This window comes from Ictalurus furcatus, chromosome 28 (assembly GCF_023375685.1).
Source record: "Ictalurus furcatus strain D&B chromosome 28, Billie_1.0, whole genome shotgun sequence".
Classification (NCBI taxonomy): Eukaryota; Metazoa; Chordata; class Actinopteri; order Siluriformes; family Ictaluridae; genus Ictalurus; species Ictalurus furcatus.
The window spans coordinates 4,028,897-4,052,707 of NC_071282.1; the positions used below are offsets into that span (position 1 = coordinate 4,028,897).

Here is a 23,811-nt window from a genome sequence, read left to right on the forward strand (position 1 = left end):
TGATTATTATTTGTCACACTGTACAAGATGAGCCCAATAAAATCTATAGCAGAATGTGTGATGACGTATGTCCTCCGTTTCAGATTATACGACGAAGATCCACTCGATCTCCACTCACAATCAATGAATTCTTTTACGATGACCAATTTTTGTCCGCAGTGACAGTGTAAGCCTGGATTTACGTGGTCTAGATTGAACCTTTTTTCAAAAATTGTAGAGGAAATGAAAGGAAATCTTCTTTAACATCTTTAACAACTTATATGTTATAGTTGGTTATAACAATTCATAGATTGTAGTTAAAGATCCACAACTGCGTATACTTATTCTCCAGTGCCCTGTAGTGCTCTTGCCTTAACACATTAGGGAATAAAACAAATCGCCCAGTACTCCTGGGTCAGACTGTGGGCTTCTTCATGGCCCCAGACATGTGGCTTCCAACATTCTCATGAGTCAAGAGTGTCCAACTCAGCAGAATTATCCCTGGAGTGCCTTCTGAGCAGTGAGCGAAGAAAGCAATTATAGCTCAGCTGTTTTGGGGACAGGGCGTGTCAAAGAAACGCTGCAGGATGCTGGAGAATTGCATCCACCTCCCAGTGCCTTGCTCAAATTGAATGAATTGTGTGCAAGACCCCGAAATCAGCCAGCGAAAAAGGGTGATATTTAAGATGGCGAGCTACAGCTGTGCTCACAGTAAGCTGTACATGGACCCTAAGGCAATTCGATTCTGCACAGTAGGTCTTTAGTAGGCCAAAGTAAGACTGCAGAGTGCAGATGGATGACTTGGTGGGAGATTCAGAAGTTGGTTATGAAAGTCAATCAAATAGCCTAGTTGTTCGGCACAAAAATGGTATTCATAATAAATTCCTACTCTGACTTTAAAGAGTACAAAAATGGAAAGAAAGAAAAAAAAGATCTGTGTTGTCTTTATATGTATTTCCTTATATATTTTATATGACTAGTTAAAAAAAAAATCAAACATAAGTGATATAATTTTCACAATGAATGTTACACTGTTACAAAACGATGCAATGCAGGTTGAACACCGATTTCAATTCGAGCGCCATTTTTATTTCCAAGCTTTTGTTTTAATGCTAAACATACAGTGCGATACAGAATGGCATTGCTGGGAGGGTTAAGGGCGGCATGTGGAACATTAAGTGCCGAGACGAGTGTGTGCAGCGGGCAGGCGTTGTTTTGTCAGAAAACAGCAGGCCGACTTCGCAGACAGTTGATGCCAGTTTCACATGGCGGACAGAGCGCAGGGGGAGCAGCTGCTCCAGGGTGGGGATGGGACAGAGCAGGGAAGCAAAAGAAAGAAAGAGTGGGCGAGAGCAGCTGTCAATAGAGGACTGATCCAGGAGAGAAAGAAGAATAATGGTTTCCATAAATCAGGCAAAATCTAAAAAGCTAATTGTGTGTGGAAGAGGACAATCATCTCATCTCATAATCATCATCATCATCATTATTATTATTATTATTATTATTATTATATACTATTATAATAAAGGTAATAAATAGTCATTATTGTTAATGTGGTGCTGTGAAGCGGAGTTACTGTTACCACCACAACATTAATTATTTTCCTATAACAGCACTTCCCAATGTGTTTTATTCGTCTTATACCACAGCAATTTGCCAATGATTACAGTTTTTAAACGATTAATGAAAGAAAGGTCACACTTTTATCCGTTTTATGTTGTGGAACATTTGCGAAACAAGTTAGTTTCTGTTATCACTTACATTGTAGCAGCTGTAAAATGTAAGTCCTCAGTCCTGAAGACTATCTTCAGATTCCTTCCATAAACGTCTCCTTACAGAGAACTTCATCATAGCAATGATTATACTTTCTTCTTTCTTAAATAACACACACACACACACATATATATATATTTATATATTCTGGTTATTATTGGTGTTAGATTAGATTATGTGGCCCGACCACCATTCAAGTCCCTGTGTAATTTGTTGCTATAGAAACGCTAATGTATTCTGACCAATCAGATGAAAACGTTCAACAATAACACGCATAACCAATTTTGTATAATTGAGAACTAGCGAGTACAATTTGGCTTTGCCTTTAGAGAGACGTGACCCACGGGTAACGGTGACACAATGATTCTTACCACCAGGAGACGGATATAAGCACATCACGTGATCAAGGCGCAGCCAGGCAACTACACATTTGGCCTGTGCGCTGATTTGATAAGCGCTTTGGCTAAGTCAGAAATGACATTTTGTGAGAGGGGGGGACATAATCACATAAAAGGTAGCTTCGGGCATTAGATGTGCCTTCGGCAAAGCTCGGCAGTGAGATAAATCACAAATGAACAGTGTTACGGTCGAAGGGTTTTTAGATTATTAACACGATACGAGACATGCATTAGCAAAAAGCATGCTGTGGTCCTCACACATATAAAGATAAGGATTCTTTGATATTTACATAGCATACACATAGCTTTTGACTTGACTTGACTTTTCTTTCTAGTCGATTTTGAGAATTTAAATTGGGCAGGTGATGAAATAAGGGCATTAACAGGCCTCCTGGAAGGCAATTTCTTTTTGGGCCCCTCTAGGTGTATTCCTAATGGGAAACAATTTGCATTTGAATGCCGTCAACAAGCTTGGAGCATTCGTGTATCGATCGTTATTCAACTACCCTGTTTTTCACCTGCCAAAAAAAATTTGGCTCCTAGAGGAAAGTATCTTTTAGTGCCATTTTTGGACAAAAAGTGGGTTCTTAATTATGGGGAAATATAGGAAGCGAGTAATAACTGGCTCAGCTATATTAACAATCAGTGATATAGACTATATATATATTTAGTCTACAGACGAGGAGGTGAGAGAGCTGGACAGACTAAAGGTCTAAAGTGTTGCTGTATCACTGAATGAAGCGACGGCTAAATCCTGCTGTAGCACTATGCCTGGAAAACGGTGAGTGAGAAAAGAAGCTCTTGCTGTTTTAGGAGCGAACAAGGAAATCGGACCATTACCCTTGATGTCTGCGATGGTTGCAATTCTTTCTCCAATTAAATGCCATTGGATCAGTGCTGGCATGAAAAATGTCCTCCTGGCAATCAACCAGCACCAAAATCATCAGAAACATTTCAGTAGGAACATATTTACTTGGTTCCAGGGTGGAATTTCCCTTTAAAAGGATGTAAACAATAATGACAATAAATGCTATATGATGCATCGAACATTAGCACGAATATAAACGTTATCATATCTGTCATGTTACGCCATTAACTATTAGTTAACCAGCTGTTTATCAAATATGTCCGACTCGGGTGCATGTCTATGTGTGATGCAGATCCAACAATTACCACAAGCCTGAAGCACATCTTGGTAGCACATTTCTTGAAATGGATAGGATCATTAGACCCAAAATTCAGCGGTTCAGCACCACAGATGGCGTCGTCCCCTGAGGCATTGCAGCACTGACAGTTCTCCCTTTTTTTTCGATTTGATTCACTAGCATAAATCAAAATGACGGGTATGTTTTGAACCATGACCATTACATTTATGCAATATCGGTTCTAACAACCACTGTGGTGAAAAAACGACAGGGGCGATTTATTATGTACGTATTCACTCTATTGAATCTATGTTTCATTTGTCAACATGTCCTCCTGGTACTGATGAGGATAATTATGTCATTTCTATAATCTTGTCTTCTTGTATCTGACTGGAATATATATATATATATATATATATATATATATATATATATATATATATATATATATATATATATATATATATAATTAGATTTTATTTTGTATTCACACAGTGTCGTGTTTGGATACTTCTTCCACGCGTACCATGTCAAATTAATTAAGATCATCAATCTATACAATTCAGATGGGTTTCTTTGTCATAAGCCAGACCCAAACATTAAAAAAAAAAAAAAGTCTCTGGAATAAATTAATGTAGTTTTCCATTTTAAAGTCAGCAGATCTCTGTGATTAAATGTAATACCATATCCCTTGAAGTGTTGAAAACCCGGAATTGCCAAAGTGCAAAGTAAATCTAAAAAAAAAAAAAGTTAATTATACAAAAAGTGTGTCACCTGAGGCCTTCTTGGATTTTTCCTTAGTGTGCATTTCAATTAACTTACAATTACCTTAGCTGAGTAGCATAACCAAAATTTTGTTTGAATTTTTTTTTTTAAACAAACTAACCTAGAATTAAACAGTAATAGTTAGGAGACCATTTCAAATCAGAAACAGCCCCTGGACATTAAAAATCTCCCTTGCTTTCCACCATTCATTACTAATTTCTTTCATTCTAGTTAAGTGCTTACACAAAGGTAAGAAACCTTTTAGAGCAGACATTTTGTGAAGGGCCCTGTCTTCCTCCTTGTAGTTTAATGTAGCCTTTTATTCAGAACAGCACCAACAGTGCTGCCACTAAAGGGCCTTTGTTACCTCACAAGTAGGGGTCTACTTGGGCAGTGGGACGTGGGTCTGGACTATCCACGGTGAATGATGAGTGGAGAAAGAGGTTGCTGCTAGTGACAGCTGCTTTATTGTTGAGGAAGGGTAGAGGTGTGCTTATAGAGGATGAAAACGACAGAAGTGGAAGCCAAAAGATTTTAAAAAATATATATTTTCTAGAAATGATTTTCAAAGCAATGTACATTTATGGCCATTATGTACAGTGGTGCTTGAAAGTTTGTGAACTCTTTAGAATTGTCTATATTTCTGCATAAATATGACCTAAAACGTCATCAGATTTTCACACACGTTCTCAAAGTAGATAAAGAGAACCCAAATAATCAAATGAGATAAAAATATTGTACTTGGTCATTTTATTTGTTGAGGAAAATTATCCAATATTACATATCTGTGAGTGGCAAAAGTATTGCTTTCAGTATCTGGTGTGACCCCCTTGTGCAGCAATAAGTGCAACCAAATGTTTCCCGGTAACCGTTTATCAGTCCTGCACATCGGCTTGGAGGAATTTTATCCCGTTCATCGGTACAGAACAGCTTCAACTCTGGGATGTTGGTGGGTTTCCTCACATGAACTGCTTGCGTCAGGTCCTTCCACAACATTTCTATTGGATTAAGGTCAGGACTTTGACTCGGCCATTCTAAAACTTTCTGTTGAGATTCAGTTCACAGACAGATGTCCTGACGTTTTCCTTTAGAGTTCGCTGGTATCATTCAGAATTCATTGTTCCATCAATGATGGCAGTCCTGGCCCAGATGCAGCAAAACAGGCCCAAACCATGATACTACCACCAGCATGTTTCAAAGATGGGATAAGGTTCTTATGCTGGAATGCTTTCCTTTCTCCAAACATAACCCTTCTCATTTAAACTAAAAAGTTCTATTTTCTTCTCATCCATCCACAAAACATTTTCCATTGACCTTCTGACTCATCCATGTGATCGTTAGCAAACTGCAGAATGTTCTTTTTGCAAAGCAGTAACTTTCTCCTTGCAACCCTACCATGCACACCATTGTTGTTCAGGGTTCTCCTGGTGGTGGATTCATGAACATTAACCAAGGTGAGAGAGGCCTTTAGTTGCTTAGAATTTCCCCTGTGTTTCATTGTGACCTCACAGACTATTACACGTCTTGTTCTTGCGAGTGATCTCTGTTGGTCAAAAACTCCCGGGGACGGTAACAAAGGTCTTGAATTTCCTTCATTTGTAAACAATCTGTCTGCTTGTGGATTGGCGGAGTCCAAACTCTTTAGAGATGGTTTTGTAACCTTTTCCAGCCTGATGAGCACCAACAACTCTTTTTCACAGGTCCTCAGAAATCTCCTTTGCTCGTGCCATGATACACTTCCACAAACATGTGTTGTGAAGATCAGACTCCCCAAAGTTGATTCTTTTCCTTTAACATTGTATTCTGACATATTTTATTCCTCATATACCACAGCAATTACATATAACAATTTTGATTGGTTAAAGAATGGCACTGTACCTTTTATCCATTTATAGTTACATTTAATGTTGTGGAACATCTACTAAACAAGTTAGTTTCTATCACTTATGCTATAGCAAACATAAACAGTCTATCTGTTTTTTCTATCTCTTTCTTGAAGATAATAAGACAAAAAAAATGCTTGTCACATTACAGAGAAACCTCAATATACATACCTCAAGATCATCTTCTTTTGGCTGCTCCTGTTAGGGGTCATCAGTGGATCATCCATCTCCATTATGGAAATCCGGTTTATGAGCCTGCATATTTGATTTGGCACAGTTGTTACACCGGATGCCCTTCCTGACACAACCCTCCGTTTTATCCAGGCTCGGGACTGGCGCTGAGAGAGCACTAGTTTGTGTAATCCCAGTGGCTGGGTTTTGGTGCCCAGCGTGGGGCTCAAACCCACAATCCTGAGATTAAAGCTCTCATGCTCTACCAACTGAGCTAGCCAGGCACCCCGATATATGTATCTCAATATAAACATACTACATCATGTGCTACAGTACAGCTTATTTTCCTTTAAGAATATATCAAAAAGGTCATGAGGTATAATCTCAGTGCTGTGAATACTTGATGAACACCCTTAATCCTTAACATTATAATTCCTTAAATGTTCATCTTAGGTTGTATACTGCCTCACTTTGGCAACATTACCTGCCAACTGTTTTGTGTATCCTTTTACAAGATCTTTCTATGGAGCTTACCTTGCCTATGATGATAACAGCTTTTCATACAGTACATCAAATCAGTTTGCAGTAAATGAACTGACACCCAAACCTATAAACTGGGCCAAAACCCAGACATCCATTGTATAAAATTCCCTGACCAGGCAACATGGCACAGAGGCCCATGGGCAGCTGAAAAGCATTCATAACATGATTCATTCGTTAAATGATTCAGTCATTTAAGAATAGATTCCACAGTCTGGGATTTTTTTATTTGGTTCATTTTCAGACAATACAACTCTTTGAAACACTACTAAAGTTCACAGTAGATATACCACATATCTCTACTGTATCATCATCATAACTATCATTATATCAGAGTTATAGCAGGGTCACCATTTTGTGACCTCCAATTATGCCTTTTGTTCTGGCAAAAATGACTGTAACTGGTATGAGTTCTATTAGCTTTTACTAGAGATGATATTCTTTGGTGTTTTCTATGTTTTTGCATTTCCGTTGAATTAAGATCAGATTAATATGCTGATGACAAGTAGCAGCAATATTATATTTTCATAGTAATTATATTTATCAGATATCCTCTTTATCTGCTGTTCCCCATGCATGCTAGTGCTATTTGATCTACACTCTGATGGTATACACATATAATCAAACCTAGATCTAAATGAATATAACGCTTTTCCAAAAATGGTAAAATGTCAATGCCAAGCGGCTTCTATTTCTAACCCACTGCCGTCGGCACACAAAGAAATCAGAGGTTCTCCAAAAGCTTTGGCTAAAGAGAAGGTGACCTCCTCCTGGTTGTGCTGGGCTTCTTTCCCAAAGAAGAACAAACAGTCTGTCACCAGCTGTCCACCAACGCCATGCCAAGCTTTATGTCCCCTCCCCCAAAGATTTCTTCTTGCCTAGGTTTAAAGGACCAGGGGATGGGCACATAGCACGAATGTTCATATCGTCTCATCTGCATTCCGTGATTTACATTAATAAAACTGCTTTGAGTGCCTGGAATGTTTCCGAATAACAATTGTCAACTTGGTGATGGAAATGGTCAGGCTGTTTAAGGGGAAAGTACATTTCAAGGACTCAAGGAATTTCCCAAGGAATTTGTCGGTGTGTGTGGTATGTACAAGTGAATTATACAGTAAATGGATTTTTAAAAAACTGCAATTAAAATGTTACCAAACTAATGGACAAACCAACAGTCTCACATTGCTGTCTTTCCCTTTATTATTATTATTATTATTATTATTATTATTAATGCCTTGAAGGAAAGCTATTGGTCAAACATTCATTCGTTCAACCTCAGTACACACTTCATCCTAGTCAAGAGTATCCAGAGCCTATCCAAGGAACACTGGATGTAAGGCGGGAATACACCCTGGATGGGACGTCAGTCCATCCACAGCCTATCCCTTTAATACAGGACACAAGAGGAATATATCCTTGATGGGATGCCAGTCCATGGCAGGCTACCACCCATGCACAGTCCCACACTCGTTCACACCTAGAGGCAGTTTAGCATAGCCAATCCATGTTTCCAATACCAGCATGGAAGGAAACCGGGGAACCCAAAGGAAACTCAAACAGATACAGGGAGAATATACAAAACTCTGTTTTTCTCAGGCAGGGGACCCTAGAGTAGCATGGGTACACCTTTTGACACATAACTTGGTTCAGATGGTAATTCATATCAAATCATAAAGTAAGCACTGACTCATATGGTTCCTTAAGGTTCTTTCAGATCCACCTTGCTCTTGCTCCTCCACCTTGCTTTCTTTCCCAGTTACAGCTTGCAGCATGTGATAGAAAAGGGGTCCTGCAGGTCAATCAAAACTCACAGCTTGAACAAGTGCTATTGAACAAAGGCCTCTGACTTGGCAAACCCAAAAAAAAAAAAAAAGGATCTCCAGCAAGTCACCATGTGGGGTCTGATTAGTGAAAAGGAAACGTGAATTTAGCTCAGGCAATTGAACAGGTTGACATCTTACTCAAAATCGATAACGTAAAAAACAAAAAAAACAAAGATAAAACAAATATACTTGCATCCTTGTTCTGTGCTCTCAAGGCTGCACAGCTGTTCACCAATAGGTAAAGTCTGTGAGAAAGAAAAAAAATAAAAAAGTGGAGGGAAAGGGAATTCAGTTGGAAGACTTGTAATTTGAACAGAACGTTTTAGCAGGACAAATCTGCATTACGATCAACAAGTTAATCCCGACCTGACTTCAAATAAAATAAATAAATAAAAATCAATACGCATAATTGACAAGTCTGGCTACAAGGTGCTGCTATAGATTAGCAGCACGACGCTTTAAAAATGATGTATTGATTATACGTGTCCTATTTATGAATGCCGTGTGACATTCTGAACTTCCCATATTTGATTCACAGAAGGAAACTGCAACTTTCAGTGATAAACGAGTGGAATACCAATCTCTAATGCTATGGCTCCAGCACAGAGAATAAAAAATGCCTGAAGGCTTTGAACTAATGTCTTACACTCTCAGATGGTCTTTCGCAGACAGAGCGTGTGGATTTCAAGTCACATCATATTTTATTTATCAACCCCAGCGTTTGGTTTGGGAAAATACTTAACGCAAATGATTTCCAGAAGCATCACTACGAATCTATTTCTCTTGGGCGCCTCTACGATACTCTGAATTTCATGCATAATAGTGGCATGTAGCCATAACCTCCAAGATGTAGACCACTTCAATACATGACCTCAGCATAATGTTAGTGCTTTTTTATTTTAATATTGCATTCATGGCTTGCTGTCCAAGGTCATTCCGGCCTAGGGGAAATTTCATATGCTCGCAAGACCGCAGTAATGCGTCTGACGCCAATTAAACTCACATTTTAAGCTCAACGCAACCCTTTCATCATAGCCGCTAGTGAGATTTAGTAGTTGATGTAGAAGATAAGGACTCTTTATTAGCATACCCAATAATGTGTTCAGGTGAGGTGTTTCCAGTTCACAGTTTTGCAGTAAAGGCCACAGTTCATGTCTAGTTAGTATTTTATATTATGGCTTTTTAGGCATTTTTAAGAATCATCCTGAATGCAGTGGGTTGCATTGGCATCTTACAGCTCCAGGGTCTCCGGTCTGATCCTGAGCTCGGGTTACTATCTGTATGAAGTTTTGCATTTTCCCCACTTATCTGCTTGGGATACCTCAGGTTTCCTTCCACCTCCTAAAAACATGCCATTAGCAGCCTTGGTTCATCACAAATACAATGCAGTACAGTGAAATTATCCTGTTCACATTTCCCAGCTTGTTAGGAAGCTGGAGTCAGAGCATAGGGTCAGAATGATATGGTGCTGGTGGGTAGCAGGTGGGGTTAAGGACCCCAATGGTGGACGCCTGAGGGCTTTAACCCCCACCCCTTCTGATCAGTAACCCGATTCCTGAACCATTGAGCCACCACTGAAACGGGGTGCTTTGGCACTACCATTTTCTAAAGCATTGGACTGGCTATGAGCAATTGCCCCTAGGTGTGAATGAGCGTGTGAATTTGTACATGCATGCTGCCTTGCGATGGACTGCCATCACATCCAGGGTGTATTCTCACCTCACAACCGGTATTCCCAGGATAGGCTCCAAATCCAACCTTGGCCCTGATCACGATAAAGCACTGAAAAGTACGCGTGCACGAACACAAGGCATCCAAGTCATTCTCAAGAACGCTTTTCTTATTTCTTAGTTTTTCCCCAACATCAATTAATTACCTTTTAAGAACCCATAGCAAACGTTAGCATTTGCGACACGCTCCATAAGTGTGTGTGGGTTTGGCAGCCTTCCTGATCTGATTCACCTCCATCCTGCTAAACTGGTAGCGAGCAGACTCCTGCTGTTCCGGCTTAGGTCTTAATGAGAGAGATGAAAGAGGAAAAAAATTCATCCAGGCTGCTAACTCGGGGTTGTGTGGTTCGCTCCACACGACCCCTTACTGCGCCCATCCCGTCTTTCCCTCGGCTCTGCCTACAACAAAGCCGTCGTACTCTTTCAGTCAGGAGTATTATTTATTTCGATTTTTTCCTGGCCTTGATGTAAAAACATACTGGCTTTAAATTTCTTCTTGTATTTATCTATACTTCCCGAGCTTCATTTAATCAAACGGTGTGTGAGCAAATTTACTTGTAGATCGCTGGTATGAACATGTACAAAAGAAGTGTGGCATTCGAGAGAATACATTTATTTCAGAAAAACATTCATATTATACGAGAACGCCGGAGTTTGTATAAATTTCGTATAAGGAGACTCTTTATCTGTATCTTGCTGAGCCAATTCCAATGTCATAATTGGTCAGGAGTTTTATATACGAATCACGCCAAATTAAAATAAATGAATAAAATCGCTTATTTTTTCAATTCAAACACACTAGTAAAAATGAACATGAACTTTTATTGTGTTTACAACATGACAAACATGGGAATTTATTTATTAAATTTAGATTTTGCTCAGAGCTAAAGTGCCAGTTATTAACAAACAAAAAATAAAAAAAAATCACTGAATAACAGTGTCTACCATCATGGAACTGCCCCTTGTTTGGGTCTACAGGCCTCCTGCTGTGAAGAAGGAGGAAAGCACAGAGGTTTGGGATTATAGGAAATTCAGTTTGATCTCATTGCACTGAAGATAAAAGGAGAGAATCCACATGAATCTGGCCTTAGAGTAGTATAGACAGTGGATTTGGTTGAAAAAGGTGGGGATTTTGGGTGACTGCATTTCATTTGTCAAAGAAGGAAGGCCAGACATACAAGCCTGACGCCTTCGCTGAGAAGAACACATTGGACGTTTCGACAAGATGGCATAATCGGACTGCGCGCTGCTGCCCCCTTGTGGATGGACCGTTTTGCACAGCCAATTACCACTAGTATGCAACTGAAAGTCATTGAAGAAGGCACAGGAAAAAAGAGGTATCACACTTCACCTAAGGATTTGCTCTTCTTCCGGATCGTCTCCATCTCACCCTGCAGTTGGTTCACAGTCTCAATCATATTCTGGAAGCTGTCTCGGATATTTCCCATTCCCTCCTTCCTCCAGGATAAACGCAGCTCGTCGATCCACTGCAGCACCTCGTCCAGCTGCTCCTGCGTTTCCTTCTGCTCCGCGAGCTCGGCCAGGAGAGCTCGTTTCGCACACATCTCTGCCTCGTAAGACTTTTGCAGCTCTGCGGTCGAAGCCTCCAGCTTTAAAAGCTCTTCGTTGCTCTCCGGGTTTTTCCGGTGAGACTCGTCTTCAGGCAGAAGGACGTTTTCGGGCACCGAAAGGACACTGCTCACCAGCAGAGCCTCCATGCGAGCCGACAGCTTCCTGAAGCGTTCCTGCAGGAACTGCAGCAGTTTCTGCGTGCACTCTCGAGTCTTTACGCGAAGCTCTTCGGGCGGATCTTTGCCCTGGGACAGTTTTCGGACAAACACTGACTCGACGACTACGAGCATCTCGTACAGACAGTCCTGGAAGGCGCTGTTCATCCTCATCATGCAGGTCTGAGGGGTGAAGCCGAAGAACTGCGCCTCGTACAGCTTGAGGGAATCCGAGGACACGGATCCCACTGCGAAACATATGCCGACTCGTTAGATCACATCTACATCAGTAAACAATGATTTGTTTTTTTTTTTAAATATATATTTTTTTAAAATCAACAGACACAGAAACGAACATTTCTAGCAATTTCACATGACATGAAAGAGACAGGAATTGATCAGTCCTAAGTGCACACTGTAACTCAATCACAGGTTTGGGTTGTACCAACATTTTATTGCTAATTCAGCTGATTCAAAAGGAAGTATACGGAGGACACGCTCCATAATCTATGCCTTAAGCTATAATAAACCGGTTTAACAAAGGAAAAACATCTAATGGATAATACGGTGAAATGTTCTGTAAGAAACATTTATTCAACATGTCTGATGGAGGACTTTCCAATCTCTCACTAACATGATGAACTGCATTTTTAAAAACACCCAATTAACTTCAAGAGACAGGGAAAAATAAGACTGGCTGGTGGGGGAACTACTGTCATAATCATAAGACTGCTACGATCTAAGTGATAACAAGAACTAACTTGTTTTGCGAATGTTACAAATATGTTTGGAAACTGGACAGGAAAATAAAACTTCTTAGTTTCACTTAACTATCCTCATCAAGGATTTTTAAACACGCTAGTTTTCACAAATCTTGCAGCTTAATTGGTCAACGTATCATATGGGATTTAACAAATTCAGGGCATTGATTTTTCTTTGGAAATCTGTTACTTATTGGTATATACTTTTACGTTTTTGCCTTTAGCTACAGCTAGCATAAAAGTCATTATTTTATTTTTCAGGAAGGTGACCAACAGAATTTTTTAAATCTCTCAACACAAAACCAAATTATTGGAAAACCTATTTCCTGACACATAACGTTATATTATAGTTCATATTCTGACATCTTGTTAGACGATGTTTCGAGCCAGAAGACAAATTGTTTACGCAACAGTCTTTTCTCTCAATGACCCATTTCCATTTAAATGACTTTTAATCTATCAAACTATACAAAAATACACACGTCATTCTAGTGTTTAAAAAAATAAAAATAAATAAATAAAAACACACACACCATATGAATATAGTACAAGACAAATTTCTTAAATACGTTGTGAAAATCTGACCACTGAGTGTTATCACAATATAACTAAAACGTTAGAAACACATTTACTCAAAGATTGGTTTGTGATATGCAAATCATTGCATTTAATATTCTAATATTTTATTTGCATATTGAATTAGATTACAGGAAATTACTGTTATATGGATTAAAAAAAATCGCATTTTGAAATGTGTAAAGGAAAATTATAAGCATCCTATTTTGTGGTGCTTGGCTTTAAGGTGAAATAATGAAAAGTTGAAAAGTTATTAAATTTGAAATATATTATATATATAAAACACATTGTATACCGTTTTGTTTGTTTAATACTTCTATCACACCACAAACAAGCACGCGCGCGCTATATATTCACACAAAAAGCGCTTTAAAACGTGACTATACAGAAGATTGAGAACTTCCTAATGGACAAACACATTAAGAAAGAAAGAAAGGGGGGAAAAAAGAGAAAAAATTAAAAACATATTAAAGTCTCTCACTGTTTGTTTCACGGTCCTCCGCCATTTCCAAAGCCCGCGCGCCAAACGGTTTTTCTTCGCGGCTTTGAAGATGACGCAATGACGTCAGTGCTCTGCCCTCTAGTGGTCAGGATGTATTCATTTCCTGTTTCTCGACTAGTTTCGAAACAATTTATAAATATATGTATGCGCCATGACAATACAAAAAAAACCCCAACGATTTCCACTAGATCAGAACACCAACACCACGAAAATGTCACACTTCAGTAACCAGGACGAATCAGAAAGTGACACTTAAACGTTTAAACACGAGGCAGCGGGAGACTGATTGAATCCCAAATGCATCCAATTTGATTGTTTAGGGCACTACATAGGGTGTATCACGACTTATTCCACCCCTTTTTTTGTAGGCAACATATATAGAAACTAGCGAGCTATTTGAGATATAGCCGAAAACGTTTCCGAGCAATCGGAAGCTCCGCTGAGCGACCAATCACATTGCTGCGCGTGCCCCTGAGGTATCTCTCAGTAGCCAATAAGAGATGTATATCTCAAACTCCGCCCTCTTTATTTGTTTCTCTATGTAACGACGTGTCAAGAGATACCGGAAGTGTAACAGTCGTCAAGCCAAAAAAAAAAAATAATAAAAATGGCTTACCAGACATTCCAGCAGGAATATTTACAGATTCCAGTGGTTACAAGGACGTACACAACGGCCTGTGTGCTCACTACAGCGGCTGTTGTAAGTAAAATTCATAAATCATGTCATATTTTAAGATTCAGGGACGGTTAGGCAGTAGTGAGTGACGTTTTCGAAGAGTTGGCTAGTTTGCTAGCTAGCTAGTTAGCGGTTTGCTAACAGCTGGGAGTTTTAACTTGATCACAGACATGGCGCCGTGTGTGAGCTGGTTATATGACAGCTGTAGACCCATGGAAAGGAAGTGAGTTTGTAACAAAGCGATTGATTTCCAGCGCGTTATGAGCCGTGATGCCCTGATGACATTAGGGTCGAGAGTGAAAAAGTTCACCTGCCTCTCAGTACAAGTCAGCTCGATCATCCACTGTAACTCCTGTTAAAGTACAGATGTCAGAACAGATGTTACTGCATCATCCTGGTGTTTCTTTAATGTTTAAAAGAAAAATTGCTTAACATGAATAGTTCACTAACGACAGCAGGGTTTATCTATTCCAGATGACTGCATATAGAATCTCTTGTCTTTCACTTTCACACAAGGTGATGAATAAGGAATAACCCACTTCAGGACACGCTGATCTAGAAAAATAATCAATGACAGGGTGGTGTGATGCGATATAGTGTTACTGTTTCCACCCTGAAGTGTTTTATTGCTCTTGTACCCCAGCAAACGTTTTAATAAATTAAAGAACGACTTTTCTTTAATCCACAAGGGAGAAAATACTTTTTTTTTTTTTTTATCCATTTACAGATACATAAAACATTGTAGAACATCACGACACAAGTTAGTTGTTATGTTGAGTTGCCGAATACAAAGAGCCGGAATTTCCTCACGTTGCTGTTTAGTTATCTAAATCAGTATGTTGGTTATGTTTAACATGCATCTCTCTCTCTCTCACATTTCCTCCCCACAGCAATTAGAGCTCATTACACCTTTCCAGCTGTACTTCAACCCTGATTTGATATTAAAGCAATACCAGGTGAGTGCGTCGCGCTTCGTCAGTACTCCGTTTCACGCTTTCAGAAGTCACCGTTAAATAACGTGAGACACGCCGTCCTTTGCAGGTATGGCGGCTCGTGACCAACTTTCTGTTCTTCGGCCCCGTCGGCTTCAACTTCTTGTTCAACATGATCTTTTTGTATCCTTCATGGCGCGATCACGTTTGCGACTGGGAACGTGTACGCCGGAGGAACGCTGTCAGTTTCTCATTCGCAAAAAAAAAAAAAAGGCCTTAACCTGATCGCTACAGATACCGCTACTGTCGAATGCTGGAGGAGGGCTCGTTCCGGGGCAGAACTGCTGACTTTGTCTTCATGTTCCTGTTTGGCGGTCTACTCATGACCGTATCCTTAACGTTAGTTTTGGCAAATTCCACTTTGGGACGTGCTGTTATAGAGAAAGGAAAAGCTTCAGATTAACTCCGCTTTGGATTGATCATTGATAATTTTTCCTATAACAGCATGTCGTGGAGTGTTTTATTCTGAAAAAGTATTTTTCTGTGCCATGAAAGAGCGAAGCCGGAATTATTTCCGAAGCTCTAGGTTGCCCCGGATTCGTTTTTCCCACCCTTAATTACGCATGTAGATATTTGGCATGTTTGTGAGTCTTGTGTTCCTGGGCCAGGCGTTCACTATCATGCTCGTGTACGTGTGGAGCAGACGGAACCCCAACGTGCGAATGAACTTCTTCGGCCTGCTCAACTTCCAAGCCCCTTTCCTGCCGTGGGTCCTCATGGGATTCTCCCTGCTCCTGGGCAACTCCATCATCGTAGACCTTTTAGGTACATATTCAGATTAGGCCACTACTTCAGGCTTATTAGTGTTGTTAATGTAGACTTGTTTGTACTGGTAGCGCTCAAATAATATCCACCTCTGGTTATGCCTCGATATGAGGAGTAGGAATTGGCGATTGTTTCCGATATGCCTTTTTTTATTCTTCTTCTGTGCAGGCATTGCGGTCGGGCATGTGTATTTCTTCCTGGAGGATGTATTTCCCAACCAACCCGGTGGAAGCAGATGGCTAAGAACCCCTTCTTTTCTGTGGGTTCACGAGCGTTTTATTCCTCTTATATGACATGTTTTTTAAATATGAACGAACGATGCGTCATACCTCTTAAAAAAAATGTTACAAAAATGCTGACGCTGGAGACTCCTTCCATTCGCGTACAGCTCTACGCAAAAATATAAACGATTGCGCATGTATGTGAATTCTGTTTATGCGGAGTCCCCATGTAAGTTGTCGCCATAGAAACGATAACACGTTAGAACCAGTGCATTAATGTAATCCTGTGATCTGACTTGCAGCTGGAACTCCTGTCAGCATTGCTAGTATTAAAATAAATAAAGAAATAAACACCCTCTGACCAATCAGAATCGAGAATGCATCAGTTCTGTCGTATAATGGGATATGGGTTATGCATCTCTGACTCTTATTCTTTCCGCAGTAAAATGCTGTTTGACACACCAGAGGAAGATCCCAACTACAACCCCCTCCCAGAGGATCGCCCAGGAGGGTTTCCCTGGGGCGAGGGCCAACGTCTAGGGGGTTAAACTTCAGCGCCACCGCTCCGAGCACACATCCATGGACTCCTTCTCATATTCTCTTGTGCTGTAAGAAAAGACTGGGACTCGGTCCGCTCGTCCTGAGCGAGGCCTGCAGTGTGCGTGCGGGTACTTTTTGTTCCCCCTCCAAGCTGCTTGTAAGACCCAGACTGACACTCGGACTGCGTGTGTGGGTTTGAGACCGAACTGGAAGTTTCAGCGCTGTTGCTCTTGCAGTTTGTTTGTTTTCTTTTGTTTTTTTTTTTCCCGTCGTGTCGTGCAACAGTGATCACTAATGTGGAGCTACTGCAAACAAAATAACGCTGGATTGACTGAAGCCAGAGCAATTGTAATTTTACTTCTTTCTTTTTTTTTTTTTTTTACAAAAATAAATGTATATGACACATGCAGTTATCTTTAACTGTTGGCTGAATGTTCTTTCTGTCTGGATGTCAAGAATCTTCTGATCTTTGTTTAAAAAAAATAGGGGTGAACAATACTGCAAGCAAATAATTAAAATTAATAATAATAATAATAATTAGGAAAGATTAGTTTACAAACAAGATTCATATTGTTATGTATTTGGCCTCATACATATGAATAAAATCAATAAAAGGTTGTTTAAATAGCAGCAGGTGGTTCATTATACAGTGAAACTACAGTTTCAGTTCTTTTCTAGACCAGAGTAATCATCACGCTGGCTCGCTCTGATTGGCTGCCTGCAGCGAGAGATCACATTATGCGGCTGAAACTATCAACAGAATCACGTTTTTCATAAATAACCTTGAGAAAACAAATTCAGCGGTGCTACGGGTGAACATCTGTATTTGCATCCAGCTGTACATTTTTTATATTAACAAAATATTGAAGGGTTGTAATAATTTAAATGGAATCATGATGGTTGAAAGGTTCAAAGTGGGTTTTTTTTTCCATGTGTGAGTCACTGATACGTTTACAGGGTTTTCATACATACTTGAAAGACTTAATTTTTGTATCATTTTAAATAGAGGACTAGAGCATGTTGGGTTTTTTTTTCTCTCTTAATTTTCTCATTGTAAGTAGAGCTAATAATATCTGGTATTAAAAAAAAAAAAAAAAGTTTTTATAGTTTCAGAATTTCAGAACTAGTTTTCATTCAAAGAACAGGTTGAAGGATCAACGTGATTCTACCACCACTGTGCAGATAGTATTTCTCAGGGTGATGAGCAGTATTGGGTTTCCACCAAACCTAACTCTCTATGCTAAGGCCAATGTATTTTTTTATTTATTTTGGTTCTGGTTTGGTCTGATCAGACCGGAGAACCTTTTCCCACATGTTTGCTGAGTCTCCAAAAAAGCCTTTTGGCAAACTCCAACCAGGATTTAATAAGTCTCATCACGCTACTATAATGTCCAAGATTTGTGGAGTCTCCAGCCTATGGTAGTCCTGTGAACAGCTTCTCCCATCTGAGCTGTCGATCTCCCAAGTTCCTTCAGAGTCACCCTTTGGCCTTTTGCCCGGTTCTCTGACTAACGCCCTCCTTACTCCACTTTTGGGGCCTCACTTGTCCTACATTTTTCAAATCTTGGATTTAATAGTGGTATGTAAGGCACTGTACCTGCTTGCTAACATCATGTCATTATTCCACTTAAACATGAAAGCTACAGGCTATGCTCAAGTTAAATATTATATATATTATAAAACGGATTAACATTTCCTAGAACTTTACAGTTAGCTATTGTCGTAACTTTTCTTATTCATAAAAATAACTTGAATAGGTTAACTTACCAACAACAAAAAGTTACTAATTATAGCAAGCGGTTCATGTGAGCCTTTGTTTCATTATGTTGTCTCGTCATTGAATGTCCTGTTCATTAGGCAACATACTGCTAACTAGGTGTACAAAAACATTTTAGGTCACTTGTAATTAAACAGCACATGAACATATGGTATTTGGAGCAAATAAACAAAATTATGAACTGACTGCAATGACGAGTGTATTTTTTCATGACGCAAACTTGTTCACACAGCAAAGAACACGAGAACGCCAGGTTAAATTTATTCTCACCAAAGCCATGTGACGTGTGAGTCCAGAAAATTCAGAAATTTTTCTTTAAAAAAAAAAAAAGCCTTTTAAATACGTTTCCATGTTACATGATTGAAACAAACGCAGCATTAACTTACAGGCAGATAGTGAGTGTTGGACTTGGTTGCCACTGGGGGAGTTGTGCAGGAAAGTAAATGCAAGCTGTGTAGAAAAGAAGTAGATTGCACTGATCAGCTATAACATTAGAGCCACCTGCCTAATATTGTGTAGGCCCCCCTTGTGTTATCTTGCTGAAAGAGGCCACTGCCATTAGGGAATATGAAGGGAATTTTGCCATGAAGGGGTGTACATGGTCTCCAACAACGCTCCAACGATGTCTCCAACATCCACATGAATGCTAGGACCCAAGGTATCCCTGCAGAACATTTCCCAGAGCACCATACGTGATTCATCAGACCAGGCCACCTTCTTCTATTGCTCCATGGTCCAGTTCTGATGCCCACCTGCCCATTGTAGGTGCTTTCAGCGGTGGACAGGCGTCAGCATGGGCACTCTGACCGGTCTATGGCTACGCAGCCCCATACGTAGCAAGCTGCAATGCACTGTGTGTTCTGACACCGTTCTATCATAGCCAGCATTAACTTGACCAGCAATCTGTCAAACTGGAATCCGACCAGACGGTCTAGCCTTCACACCCCACGTGCATCAGTGAGCTTAGGGCACCCATGACCCCGTCATCGGTTCACCGGTTATCCTTCCTTGGACCACTTTTGGTAGGTACTAACCACTGCATACTGGGAACACCCGACAAGACCTGCCATTTTGGAGATGCTCTGATCCAGTCATCTAACCATCACAATCTGGCCCTTGTCAAAGTCACTCAGATCCTTACGCTTGCCCATTTTCCCTGCTTCCAACACAACAACTTTGAGAACTGACTGTTCACTAGCTGCCTAATATACCCCACCCGTTCACAAGAGCCACTGTAACGAGATAATCGATGTTGTTCACTTCACCTGTCAGTGGTTTTAATGTTATGGCTGATATTTGTATATGACATCTGTGACAAGCAGCTGATTAGATGTTTACAACCTTCTATATATAATTATCCTAAAAAAAAAAAAAAATTCTAAACAATTACAGTTTTGTCAGCTAGGATTTGCAGTTTGCATGAAGGAAATAGTAGTATTGTTAAATGATTCGGAATCTTTGATCAGGGATTTCTCCAAAAGAAAAAAAGTCTGAGATATTCACATGATGCTCCTTCATATTATCCAATGCACTGGTTTAGTTTATATTCACATTATCTAGACAGCAGCTACTGTGCTGTGTGTGGTATTTAAAACATAAAATAGTGATTTTTAAAAAATATATATATTTAAATAATTAACCTGAGCACATCCCTGGGAAATACTTGGAAAATTACAAAAGTCTAATAGGTTCTAGAAAAAAAAGAAGAAAAAAAAAAAGAATATATAAAATTACACTACATATCTCTTTGCAAAAGAGACATCAACATCCTCATGAAACAAAGTGCTAAGTTCGAAGGAGGTCCAAAGTTCTGTGCAGAACCTCTGGAAGAAGTTTTGTACTTCTTGGAATTCTCTGTTGTCTTTTCCTTATGAACGTGTGGAAAGATTCGTCTTTTATGCCACATCATCATAGTCCTCATTGTCGGAGTGGAGCTGACCCACATCGTCGTAGTTTTCTGACCCAGTGTCTGACACGTCCCGGAGCGGAGGCGGATCCAGGTCCAGGTAATCTGGCAACGATGGGATGTCTTCGTAGCTGTATCGCTCTGCGAAAAAAAGAAAAGCGTGTGAATAAACACGAACTCAGATCAGATCACCCGTTATCAGATGAAGTCTATTTTCTACGGTGAAGAGTCCACGTATGAACAAAATGCAATCACACCAATGAAAAACTCTACTGCTTTTCCATTAGTGACATGCTGAAAAAAAACATACTATACTGAAAAGCAAAACCTTTATTCCATTTCTCTTAAGTCGTCTGATCTCTTTAATGAAAAACAATCAGCAAGGGATTGCATTTTAATAATTAAACAATGAATCTGTGTCAGAGGTGTTGCATTGTGTTTCACTTTTATCAGTCTGTTGCATTCGTGCCATACTGAAATGCAATCACTGCCCAAGCTAAACCGTACTCCGGGAGAAGGGCCTGAAAGTGGTATTTTCCGGGAGGGATAGCCATTTGTGTATCGCATTACAAATGTTCTCACCGTTGTGCTTGCTTTTCACTATGGCACTGAATCTTCTCCATAATTTTCAACCTCCATTTGTCATGCTAAAGAACATCTACTCTACGTACGTACACTATATAGGCAAAAGTTTGTGGATATCTGGCCATCACACCAGTATGTGTTTTTGAACATCCCGTTCGAGATTTAGTCCACCTTCACTGTTATAATAACTTCCACTCTTCTGGGAAGGCTTTCTACTTGATTTTGGAGCATGGCTGTGTGGAGTTGTGCTCATTAGCAACAAGAGCATTACTGAGGTCAGGCGACGTTGGATGAGAAGTTCCAATTCATCCCGGAGGTGTTCAGTGGGGTTGAGGTCAGGGCTCTGTGCAGGACACTCGAGGACTTCATGCCGGAAAAGGGTTGGGCCTCTTAGTCGCGGCGAAGGCAAAGTGTAATGCAACAAGACATCCTATACAATTGTGTGCTCCCAACTTTGTAGCAACTTTGCAAGGGAAGGGTTGCATATGGATGTGATGGTCAGGTGTCCACAAGCTTTTGGCCATGTAGTGTATTAAGGAGGTATGCTGCGTCCACCTTGAGCGCTCTGAGCAGGAGAAAACACTGAATGCTGCTACCTATGGTGATATAAACTGAAAACCTGAGTCGCTTAGTGTAGAGCTGAGCTTTGTAATCATGACAATTCTCTACTCCTTCTGAATGCTATACCTTTCACACTGAAAATGGAAAATGGAAAGCTGAACCCAGTATATAACAAGTTAATGATGAACAAACGAAGTAGCCCAAGCTCAAAAATAAATAAATAAATAAATAAATAAATACAATAAAGGAAGGTCACTGCACTTCCGCCATTTTGATTTAGCTGCTGTATCTTACTTAGCATGATTTTGCAAAGTTACACACATAAACAAAATCGGAATAAACGAGCCAAGCGTTGTTAAAAGAAGTCGAGATCAAAACATACATCCTATATTAAAGATTATTTGATTCGGGACTGTTTTATTCTGCAATTTTATGCTGCAAGTTGCGATTACTAAATAGAATGTTTTGTGCGTTTACTTGACGCCGCCATTTTGTCCTTCAGCATAATCTGTCTGATTGTTTTCTTCAAAAAATAACTCTTTTGAAGGGTTTTACTTGAGTTACTTGTTACTTGAGTGTGGATCGACTCTAAAAATGAACACTTTAAAATCGACAGAAGGGGGCAGTATAGACCTAAAACCTCAACCATCAATAATCCATCATTAATTTCAGGAAGGGAACTGAGTGTATGAGGAAATGTCATAAAATGAAAGTTTTAACCTTGTGTGTGTGTGGGTGTGTGTGTGTGTGTGTGTGTGGCCAAAAAAAGTGCGGAACTCAGATTCACCAAGCTAAGCTGCAGACTTTTTAAATTTCCTTCGGGGAGGTAAAGGACTCCCTGAATATCCAATCAGTGGACTGGGGGTCAGCAAAATCATGTTCTTTTATAGTTTGTTTCTTTAATTATATAAAGACAAGAATATTGAAGGAATACTCCAGCTTTTTAAAGCCTAATTTCTCTCCAAACTTTAGCATATGTGGGTTTATCACAGAAAATAATTTTGACACAAAACCTGTCCGCTTAAAACTTCAGAATAGTCGAAGTCGAAGGGCAGGGGTTGAACACATTTTTAAAACACATGCTATTGTAGAAAGTCCCTGCTGAAAAACCCTCCAATAGAAACCTGTATAGAAGTTTTAATGGTTATAATGGGAATTATATTGGTTTTAATGGAAACTGTAATGGTGCCTGTGGGTCTATACTGGTAATCTGTTACCTTCTATTGGTGGCATGTTTTGTTTAGTGGACACCATTAAGGACCAGTAATGGTAATGATTTTAATGGTTAACAGCTGATGGTTTGTAATGGTATTTGTCGTGGAAACCATTAGAATTTCTGTGCTGGTATTTGTAGTGGAAACCATTAGAATTTGTTTGTTTTTTTTTGTTCAGCAGGGGTTTTTATTAATTCTTCAGCCAAAGATATAAATGAAGCTCAACATCTGTATTATTTATTAGAAGATTCACAAAAGTTTGTGCTTGTGCATTAACAGTGGGGCCTGATCACACATGGATACCACACAACCTTTGGGAATGTCTAAGTAACTGGAACTACATTACACTGTACAACTCCATGTTTGGTAATGATTCTCATATGGTCTGTCTCATCCTAGGTCCTCTGTGGTTAGATTGCATTGGTTGTGGTGTTGAATTTGTTTAAATGTTTATTGCAGTGCTCAACAACTGCCCTTGGAATTATGTTAAAAGTGAGTTTCGAGGAAACAGGTTTTCTGTTTAGGTTTTCTCAGTACAGGGAAAAATATCAAAATCCTTGGCTGTAGTAATCACAGATATGCTGCATTGGTAGAGACTGGGGCATTCCTTTACGCTTGCTACCAAAGACAAGAGCGTCACAGCGACCCTCCTTCCCGTGTACTGCAAGTGGCCAGGCATGATATAATTGATGCACACTTCTGGTTGCATTTGAAAAACACCATTTAAGCATAAGATACTTGTTGGATTAAAAAAAAACAACAACAACAACCCAAAGATCATTTTGCAAATGTCATTCAATC

The 23,811-nt window shown here is 39.7% G+C and overlaps 2 protein-coding genes and 1 non-coding gene across 3 annotated transcripts; 1 reads left to right on the forward strand and 2 right to left on the reverse strand.

The window, feature by feature from the left end:
* Positions 1 to 6,325: 6,325 nt before the first annotated feature.
* On the reverse strand, positions 6,326 to 6,398 carry trnak-uuu (transfer RNA lysine (anticodon UUU)). The gene has a single exon. It is a non-coding gene; the product is annotated as a tRNA-Lys (tRNA).
* Positions 6,399 to 7,631: 1,233 nt separating this feature from the next.
* Positions 7,632 to 14,354, reverse strand: mis12 (MIS12 kinetochore complex component). The gene is made up of 3 exons (XM_053618350.1): positions 13,753 to 14,354; positions 11,559 to 12,182; positions 7,632 to 10,491 (listed from the first exon to the last, which is right to left on the reverse strand). Exons 1-3 carry the CDS (start codon positions 13,775 to 13,777, stop codon positions 10,436 to 10,438), a joined length of 705 nt encoding a protein of 234 aa, XP_053474325.1. The 5' UTR covers positions 13,778 to 14,354; the 3' UTR covers positions 7,632 to 10,435.
* Positions 14,337 to 17,387, forward strand: derl2 (derlin 2). The gene is made up of 7 exons (XM_053618349.1): positions 14,337 to 14,473; positions 15,340 to 15,405; positions 15,491 to 15,564; positions 15,676 to 15,769; positions 16,011 to 16,206; positions 16,375 to 16,465; positions 16,870 to 17,387. Exons 1-7 carry the CDS (start codon positions 14,381 to 14,383, stop codon positions 16,973 to 16,975), a joined length of 720 nt encoding a protein of 239 aa, XP_053474324.1. The 5' UTR covers positions 14,337 to 14,380; the 3' UTR covers positions 16,976 to 17,387.
* The last annotated feature ends 6,424 nt before the right edge of the window (positions 17,388 to 23,811 follow it).